At 28.3% G+C, this 10,424-nt stretch overlaps 1 protein-coding gene across 1 annotated transcript; it reads left to right on the top strand.

Moving 5' to 3' along the window:
• Positions 1-7,643: 7,643 nt before the first annotated feature.
• On the top strand, positions 7,644-9,756 carry LOC105636132 (trans-cinnamate:CoA ligase, peroxisomal). Its single transcript, XM_012219308.4, has 2 exons — positions 7,644-7,933; positions 8,031-9,756. The coding sequence occupies exons 1-2, from the start codon at positions 7,736-7,738 to the stop codon at positions 9,615-9,617; spliced, it is 1,785 nt and encodes a 594-aa protein (XP_012074698.1). The 5' UTR covers positions 7,644-7,735; the 3' UTR covers positions 9,618-9,756.
• Positions 9,757-10,424: the final 668 nt, after the last annotated feature.

The raw sequence follows: 10,424 nt of genomic DNA, 5'->3' as shown, positions 1-10,424 counted from the left end.
TACTCTCTCCATTCTACTATATTTAAAATCAAAGTAGCATTAATTACTTTATTTTTGACTTTATATTTGTCTTGATATCTGCATTAAATTTTTTAATTAAATGAGCATTAATTAAAGAGTAATTTGGTTAATTATTCTTATTTTTTTTCTGAAAATGAGATAATTCAATCATTTTCTTAATTTGTGAAAAAAAACTATAAAATTTAAGAGAAAGAGAGTATAATCAAATATTAATATATATATATTTTAAAATTAATATATTTTTGATTAACCATTTACAATCTTTTAACTTATAATCAAATATTTTTATCAATCCATAAACTTAGTAGGATTATTTCTAAAAATTCTAATATTTCCTCGTACTTCTACTTTTATATATAGAAAAAATTATAATTGTACTTCTATGATTTATCCAAAAATAACTATTTTACTTTTGTATTTTTTAAGATACATACTATCCCCTTTTGTCCACTTTTTGTACTTTCAGATATTAAATTTTTGTGAAAGGACACCAATGACCCTAACTAAAAGATAGAATCAACTTGTTGACCCAGCTCTATTATACTCAAATTTAATATATATTGGTTGTTAAAACTAACTTTCTTATTTTTATCAATTACTCTTTATTTTCTAATGGTATTATCTATTCAAAGTAACTTTAAAAATTGGAAATGTGAGTGTCTACTAAGTTTAGCCAATTTTAATACATATATTAACCGATCTTAAATAATTAATATTGATACATGTAAAAAGTAATAATAGATTAATGAGTATATTCAATATTAAAACAAAAATATAATAGAAAAAATACATGTAAATTTATATTTTTAACTAAAATAATTAATTTTTTTTTTTAATTTTCAAGAATTAGAAAATGTGCGTATCAACTAAGGAGAGATGGGAGTATATGGCCCTGGAGAAAGGGAGAGAAGTGGTATGTGAGAATAACGGACATGCTCTAGAATGAACTCGGCACGTGATAAGGGCAAGGAAAGTTCTCGCTTTCATTTTTCTTGTTGAAGAATTAAGTATTCTCATCAAGGAAAAGTTGTGATGTCATCTGAAGCTCTTGGAAATTACACTCACACTTATATGTTATTTCCCCATCATTGTTTCCAAACAAATTTTCAAGGTCCAACACACTAATATTCTCATTCCCATGCAACTTCCTTCTGGTCCATTCTTCTAAGTCATTGCTCCACAATTTCAGTGCTATTCCATCTGCATTCAACAAGACTTAGATTCTTATTGATCTTCATCCCAATTTCAAAAAAGAAAAAAAAAAAAAAGAATTATTCGTTGAATTAGTATTTTTGGAAAACAAAAGGAAATGTATTAAAAAGAAAATGTAAAAAGAAACCACATGTTCACAATATATTTTATTATATTTTGGATTGAGCAATAACCAGTTTCTAACTGAAAACAGAATTGAACTTATCCATTTTGATTTCGTTTAATTAGAGGCTTTAAGAATTCAGTTACCAATTTATTCGGCCAAAGAAAACTGATTCTTTATTCCAGTTTGTTTATTATATAATTAATTGAATTTATTTTTACGCTAGAAATAATAGATTCAGTTTGAAATAGATTTGATTTGGTTTATTCAATTCTTTTATTATTTTTGATTTTAAATTCGGTGATTATAAAAAGATATTTGGTCAAATTAACCGAGCTGACTTGGTTTGGTTAAATTGAATGCTTACCCTAATTATATTTAATTTTGTACAAATTATATTAAGTATACTTTTATTAACTGCTCAAAGTTTGAGTTTACATAAAATAGCTGTAACCTCCCATATTACAACTGCTCTCCTGCATTTTACTATCATTTTAGTCAAATAATTTCAAATTCATTTATTATCTTTAATTCAAATTATATTATTTTTTAATTCATGAGAAGTTCAATGGACTAGAATAGTATTGCGGATTACACTAATAACCCTGCTCTTTAAATAATATTCACCAAATTAGTGATAATTTTTGTGTAGAGATAACTCAAGTTCGAGACTCTTCACTCTTTATATCCTCTATAAAATATGAGAAAATCAACTGAATCACATCTAATTGGCAAATTCAAATTATATTTCGAGTTAAATTTGGATCAATCTGTCGTGAATCTGATAAGTCTAATAATATATAATTCAATAAATCAATTTCTTCATATGGTAATAAATCCAGTCTTTCATTTGAACAAGGAGATTAAAGACAAACAATACTGACAAACAAACAATAATTTATGGTAAGACTAAGAATATACGATCATCAGCCTCAATTTGTTTTATTTGGTCAAATGAGAAGAGTACGAAATTACAGTAGTTTTGCCGTGTATTTTGCATTATATATATATATATATATATATTTTGTTTTAATAAATACAAGTCAACTTATTTCAAATCACTTTAATTCAAGTTAACGTACGAAGACAGATTTATTTGGATAGTTGAGATTAAAAAAAAAAGAAAAAAAAAAAAGTCATATTCTAACTTTTTATTAGTTAAGTTTGAAAACCTTGACTATTATAGATTAGGATGTACTATGTTGATAATTGTTGACTATTTCCTTTTAATTTCTTACATACAATTGGAATAATTTATTTCTATTTTCTATTTATTTCATGATATAAATATATATGCATTGACTATAGATTAATAAAATTTTACATCTAGGGAAAGATACTTGGTTCTTCTTAGAATCCTACATGAAAGAGAAATTTAGTAATTTAGTTTTGAAGTTACAACACTTGGCTGCAAATACTCTAGACATAGACATGATTTCGGAATCGTTGTTTTTAATTATTAGAAAAATAGAATCATAACTGAATTGGTTTAGACAGCTTAAAACGGTTTTAAAGCCGCCGATTTTAATTTTGTTCTATTTTGAAACATAATAATAATTACTAGCTAAATGGTTAGTTACTCTCCTACATTTTTCCTATATGCAGTTTAATAATTATAGCTTCCATGAAATAATAGTCGTTATTAAATTAGGAGAGAGAATGTAAATTATTTAAATTTAAAATTTCTTTTTCTCTCCGTTAATTAAAGTTTTAATCTGATTTCCTTTTTTAAAGTAGAAAAGAGAGTGTAAGTTTCAAATTCAAATTCAATATATCTCGTCTAACCAATAAAAAATTATTAAAGACATTCTAGATATTTTATCTATCAAGATTCTAGTTGAGTCGGGTTCAACTTGAGCCAAACATCTTTATCGTTTGAAAATAATAGTAAGATCTATTCAGAAAGCTATAGCTCTTTTATAAAAAAAAAAAAAAAATCAATTATTAGTTAACCATAGTAATGAATAGAAGAAAGATTTTAATATCATTCTTAATATAAGTAAAGTAGTTTTAAATCAATATCCAAACAAACAAATTGAGATAGGTATGTTATACACTTAAAAAATATATTTTTCTGGACGGAGAATTAATTTAGCAAAAGGAATTGATATATTTAACCCTATTATTAATAATTTATGTTTTAAAACTAATTATCTACCATAAATTTCATTGGTTAAAATAATTGAAATTTGTGAGGTCAAAATTTATTATTTTTTACAACTAACTAATTAAAATCATTTCATTTGTAAACAATTAACAATCATAACAACAGAAAACAACTAAAAATAAAAATTTACTTTAATTATCTTCAAGCATTTCATTATTTAAGAAATTTTGCAATTGAGAATATCAAGGTTGTTTCATTTTCAGAATCATCACCTTAATCAAAGGGGCAAAACCAAGGTTGAAGAGAAGGGAAAAGAAGGGATTCCCTTTTCCTTCAACTCTTTGCCCCTCTTGATATAGGTACTCAAAAATTGATCCTCTTAGTTCAAATTCTTGGCTTCACCCTTACATTAATTTCTATTAAGCGTTGTGATTATTATCATTCTAGTATTTCTATCGCGATTATCATCATGAATATCTTGAGAAGGAATGATTCGAAATGCATGTTTTGCATAGTATTTCTTCTATCATTATCAACTGTTGAGTCTTCTATGATAGAACAAATTATGAATTTAATTTTTCCAAAAATAGAAGTGAGACTTGTAAATAATGCAAATCATAATGTGGAGATTATGTGTGATACAGAAAAGTATGATCAAAATCTTCATATAATGAGACCGAGTGAAAACATATCGTGGCATTTATATGATATAATGTTTCCATTAGCTTGGTGCTATGTTCATCTAAATGATAGTAGTCATGGAGTATTTTGGGCATATCAAGCAAGAATGCAATGCAATCCATGTGATTGGACAATTCAGAATGATGGTGTATTTCGTATTGATGAAAAAGGGCAGCCACAGCTCAATACACTGCACATTAATGGGGAATATTTTTGAACAATTGTTTTTATATTTTAGGTAATGAATTTGCAATCAATTATAAAAAGTAATTCTTGAAATATTCTAATTACTGTAAATATTTATTGCAAATGGAAAATAGTGTTTGATAGTTTTGTTTGTACATTATATTTGCCGTAATTAGTGATGCATTATAATTCATTGCGAATATTCATTTTAGATTTTAAAATTTTTGATTAATTTTATTACAAACTTGCTATTGGATTTCATTGAATTTTAACAATGGAATTTGTTATCATCAACAAACTTATTCATCAAATTTAAGAATGAGATGTCAATGACAGATACAGAATCTAAAAAATATTAATAAAAATGGCCATCATTACGAAAAGTATGTAGATTGTACTTGATTATCGATGTATTTTACTATTTTTTTTATTTTACTATATTTAATATTAATAAAAATATTTATTTTACTATATTACTATATTGAAAAGTATGGCCATCAAATTATATTTATTTTTTTTCAAAAGTATAAATTATAATAAAATCATAATTTTTCTATTTTTTATTTTTCAAAAGAAATTTAGTAATTTAGTTTTGATATTCCAACCTGCAAATACTCTAAGACATAATCATGATTTTAGAATCATTGATTTCAGTTATAAGAAAAGTAGAATCATAACTCAATTGTTTTTAGGTAGCTTTAAAACAGTTTTGAAACCGCCAATTTCGATTTCGTTCTATTTTGAAACATAATAATAATTACTGGCTAAATGGTTAGTTACTCTCCTACACTTTTCATATATGCAACCTAAGAAAAATGGTTAAAGTTTAGTAATATTTAGTCTTCTCTTCCAGCAAAATCAAGAAAGACAATGTTATGACTCCACATATAAACAAATACTACCTCCGTTCTATAATACTTGTCACAGTTGAAAAAATAATTTGTTTCAAAATACTTATCACATTTGTGGTTTCAAGGAGTAATGAATCTTTTTGTATATGAGTAATAATTATTACTCCAATTTAATGATTTTCTTAAAGAATTAGTATTAAATTAAGGGTAATATAGTCAATTTACTCAATAATTTATTGTAATTTAGACAAATTTAATAATTTTCTTATTTAAGAAACATGAAATTATAAATGTGATAAGTATTATAGAATAAAGGTACTACCACCCGGTTCTCGTTACGAGTCATGTTACACCTAAAATATAGAGCCATATTAAATGGTTATAGAGTTCAAGTTATAATTAACTATACGCAATCTAAGACAAGGTGTTAAAATTGAGTTATTGTTTGACCAAGAGATACTATTATGACTCGAAATATAAATGAATAACATATTTTTCTCATTTTTAGGCTATGTTATACGTAATATACATAGCCACGTTATAGTTGTGGAATTTAAGTTAAGCGGAATATAAATTCACTCGTGAATTTTTTAACTTTAATTCTATGGTACCATAAAATTTGTGAATAAGTTATTAAGCATTTGAACTTACAATTTTGAGTGACATTGAATAACTTTAATTCTTCTTTGTGAAGGTTTATTCTTAAAAAGTATGATATTTGATTTTATTTGGTTGGAGAATTTAGATATTATTTTACTGATATATATATTTTCGATCAATGGAGCCTGACAGTGTGACCTATTCCTCTATTGATGTTATTAACGCATAGTGGCTTAGACTCATCCGTGTATGTCACACACAACAAGCTTTTGGAAAAACAATTCCAAGTATAGAAGATCCGAAAAAGTTATTTGTTGTCCAAATCAATTAAAGGATCAGTTGCTATTATGAAGATTTATATTGGTCAAGGCTATCTTCAAGTGGAAAAATCCAATATTATTTCTTTTAGTTTTAGTTTTATTATTCAAAAGAATATAGATAATTCTTTTGTTGTTGTAGGATCAACGGACTTTCTATTAATTATGATAATAAGTTCTATGTCTGGTTTAATTGAGTACTTATAATACTTGATTTTATTATTAATAAATTATATTTCTAAAAAAAAAAAAATAAAACTAAGCTAATAAGATATTTGAACTATTTAAGATGAGCGAAAAAAATTTTATAAAATTACAAAGGGTAAAATTGAAAATTTTATTATTTTATATATAAAATGTAAAATTTTTGTAAGATATTTTAAATTAAGGGAGCAAGCCGCTCCTAATTTCGCGGCCATTGTTTAAACCAATCGGCTAAATTTATTATTTTTTAGAGGATAGCTACATATTGTATAGCTGTGAATAAAAATCCTCCGTTCTATAATACTCTTCTGTTTTATAATACTTTTCATATTTAGAATTTCACGTCCTTTAAGAAAATTATTAAATTTGTCTAAATTATAATAAATTATTAAATAAATTGACTATATTACCTTTAATTTAATATTAATTTTCTAAGAAAATCATTAAATTTAAATAATAATTATTAGTTATATGCAATGGTAAACATGAAAAAAAAAGATTTATTACTCTTTAAAATTACAAATGTAATATGTATTTTAAAATAAACTATTTTCTGAAATACGATAAATATTATGTAAAAGAGATAATAAACTATTCCTAATACGATATTACTGGGTGTTTTTGTTTAAATAAACAGGGATATGAGAGTCAAATTAATTGAAGTGTGGGGACCCTATACATAATTGTACCTCACGTGTGGACACAACCAAACAAACCCAATGGCCAATGGTGCTTCTATTTTTTATTTTCATTGGGATTTTTTTTTTTTTTTTGGTTGCATCAACAATTTAGTGAGGTGGCAGAGTCAAGCAGCCCCATTCTGCGATGTGAAAACTTACAGGCGTTTTCATTTATTAGAAAAAATAGTTCAAAAAATAAAGGAAAACAAAAAAGAAAGTCAAATAGTCAATAGTCTATGTTCAAATTCCGTGGCAATTTCCCGTTAATATTCCAAATTTATTATTATGATTACTCCCCGTCCCTAATATTTTGATATTTGGGTTTTCAGTCCTCTAAAAATTCATTTAATTTATAATAAATCATTAAATAAATTAATTATATTATCTTTAATTTATTTAAATTACAATAAATCGTTCAAAAAGTGAAATAATCACTATCGATTATATATAAAAAATAAAAAATAATTTATTATTTATGAAATTTATAAATATGACTCAAATTTCAGAATATAATATTTTTTTCAAATGTAATAAATATTTAGAAACGAAGGCAATATTATTATTAGGTAAATTTATGTGATGTATGCACCCGAGACAAGTATTTTTCAATTAGTTTGTTGTCACCCACCCAACTCGTGTACTTTGTGCCTTAACTCCTATATAAACCCTTTGCATCAAACATTTTAACATCCAAAATATATACAGACACAGCACATACCTCTCCCTCTCCCTCTCCCTCTTACCAAAAATAAAAATAAAAAAATCTTAAAACAATGGATAAACTTCCTAAATGTGAAGCAAACTATGTTCCTCTTACCCCATTAACTTTCTTGAAGAGAGCAGCTTCATCTTATGCTAATCGTACCTCTATCATTTATGAAGGCACCCGTTTCACTTGGCTGCAAACCTATCAACGTTGCCTTCGCCTCGCCTCCTTTCTTGGCTCCTTGAACCTCGTAAAAAATGATGTGGTAAGTACTTTTTGTGGTCTTATATGTGGTAGCAGAGCCTTCATTATTAGAATTGTAAGTTTTTCTTATATCTAAAAAATGTTCCTTTTTTGTTCAGGTGTCTGTTCTGGCTCCGAATATTCCGGCCATGAATGAAATGCACTTTGCAGTGCCCATGGCTGGAGCTGTCCTGAACACCATCAACACCAGGCTAGATGGCAAGACTATAGCCACCATTCTTCGCCACTCCGAAGCCAAAGTTTTCTTTGTGGATTACCAGTATGTTCCTCTGGCACGAGAGGCTCTCCGGTTATTAATAGATGACTCTCAACAGGAGAATTATGTTTCATCTGAATCTAATTTCCCGTTAGTCATCGTGATTGATGACATTGATTCACCTACTGGTGTCCGGCTAGGCGAGTTGGAGTATGAAGAGGTTTTGCATAAAGGCAATCCTAATTATGTGCCTGAAATCATTCAGGATGAATGGGATCCTATTGCCTTAAATTACACATCCGGCACAACTTCAGAGCCTAAAGGAGTTGTTTATAGCCATAGAGGAGCTTATCTGAGCACTCTTAGCCTAATTCTCGGCTGGGAAATGGGAAATGAGCCTGTTTATCTTTGGTCTCTTCCTATGTTCCATTGCAACGGCTGGACTTTCACTTGGGGGATCGCTGCACGCGGCGGAACCAATGTTTGTCTGCGCAATATCACCGCGTACGACATGTTCAGGAACATTTCGCTCCACAAAGTTACCCACATGTGCTGTGCACCTATCGTTTTCAATATCATTCTTGAGGCAAAACCACACGAGCGCCGTCAAATAACTTCTCCGGTTGAAGTTTTAACCGGAGGAGCACCACCGCCACCGTCACTTCTAGAAAAGATAGAACCACTTGGATTTCATGTCACGCACGCATATGGGCTAACGGAGGCTACTGGACCAGCTTTAGTATGCGAGTGGCAAGAAAAGTGGAACCAACTTCCAGTACAGGAACAAGCAAAACTGAAGTCAAGACAAGGGCTGAGCGTACTAACCCTTGCCGATGTTGATGTAAAAGATTTACAAACAATGGCGAGTGTTCCTCGTGATGGAAAAACAATGGGAGAGATAGTTTTGAAAGGGAGTAGTATAATGAAAGGGTATTATAAAGATCCAGCAGCTACTTCTATGGCATTCAAGAATGGATGGTTTTGTACAGGCGATGTTGGAGTTATCCATCCTGATGGGTACTTAGAAATCAAAGATAGATCAAAAGATGTGATTATATCAGGTGGCGAAAATATTAGCAGTGTAGAATTGGAATCTGTACTTTACAGGCATACAAGAATCCTGGAAGCTGCTGTTGTAGCAATGCCACACCCAGTATGGGGAGAAAGTCCTTGTGCTTTTATTGCTCTTAAAAAGAACGCAAATGGTAAAACTGATGAGCTCAAAGAAGATGACATTATAGCTTACTGCCGGAAAAATCTCCCTGGGTTTATGGTTCCCAAGAAGGTGGTTTTCTTGCCGGAACTACCGAAGACGGCTACTGGGAAAATTCAAAAGTTTCAGTTAAGGACTTTGGCGCAGAATTTCCAAGTATCAAAGAATCAGAGTATTTCTGGGAAAAAGACCGGTAAATCAGATCAAGTCAATAGAGAAATAGCAGAATATGGTACTCAGCCCCATGAACAAATTCTTGCTTTTTCTCGGCTTTAAGGAAGGGTTGACCTAATTAATTAGTTTGTCAATCCGGTACTAGAATTAGCTTTTAAATGTTCCATTGTTCTTTGGTTTTTCACGTTGACGTTGTGAATTAAAGAAGAAGATACACAATAGTTGTTTGTTTTTTACTTTATACCACGTGAACTCTGCATCTCCTTCTTTTGCTCTGTTTCCTTTTCATGGTGTATATAATAATATATTGGACTTACCATATATGATTATGATTTATTACAATTAATATTCAAAACTGAAAATTTTAACGGGTAAATATATAAGAAAATTACTCTAAATTATATGGAAATAATAAAATATAATTACAATTAATAGAAGAAAAAATAAGTTTTACTCGTATTTAACTATCTGTTTGAATAATTTTTTGTAAAACGCTATAAGCTAAATATTTTATGGGTTAATTTTTTATAAAACATTACTTTTAACCTTAAACGTTAGTTAAAAGTTATAACACAACCAAAAGAAAAGCAAGCTAATGTCAAATACAGCCAAAAAGAAAAGAAAACTGTTATTCTATTTATAACAATATAATAGGTCATCCTACCAATAAGTATTGAGATAGTGAGATTTAGCACTCCTCTCCTTTCGTGAAATCAATAATTCAATTCTCATGGATCCAACAAATATTCACGCCTATCCAGTTCGACGAGGACTTGTGAGAGCCAATTCTTGATTTTCATAAATGGAGAATTACTATTCACTCTTTGAGTTTTATCTAATTAATTACTTAATCCTTCTATTTTGATAAATGCTTTAAAACATCTTATACTATTGATCCTTTAAATTATT

Source organism: Jatropha curcas, chromosome 4 (assembly GCF_041381405.1).
Source record: "Jatropha curcas cultivar XTBG-Jc1 chromosome 4, XTBG_Jcur_1.0, whole genome shotgun sequence".
Lineage (NCBI taxonomy): Eukaryota > Viridiplantae > Streptophyta > Magnoliopsida > Malpighiales > Euphorbiaceae > Jatropha > Jatropha curcas.
The sequence above is the reverse complement of the archived record's forward strand: the minus strand, read 5'-3'. Positions and strand labels throughout refer to the sequence as shown.

What these genes read in the sequence shown, in the direction of transcription:
- LOC105636132 (XM_012219308.4), top strand. Translation starts at nt 7,736, where the DNA reads ATGGATAAACTTCCTAAATGTGAAGCAAACTATGTTCCTCTTACCCCA. An exon ending in ACCTCGTAAAAAATGATGTG is followed by an intron (nt 7,934 to 8,030) that starts GTAAGTACTTTT and finishes TTTTTTGTTCAG; the next exon opens with GTGTCTGTTCTGGCTCCGAA.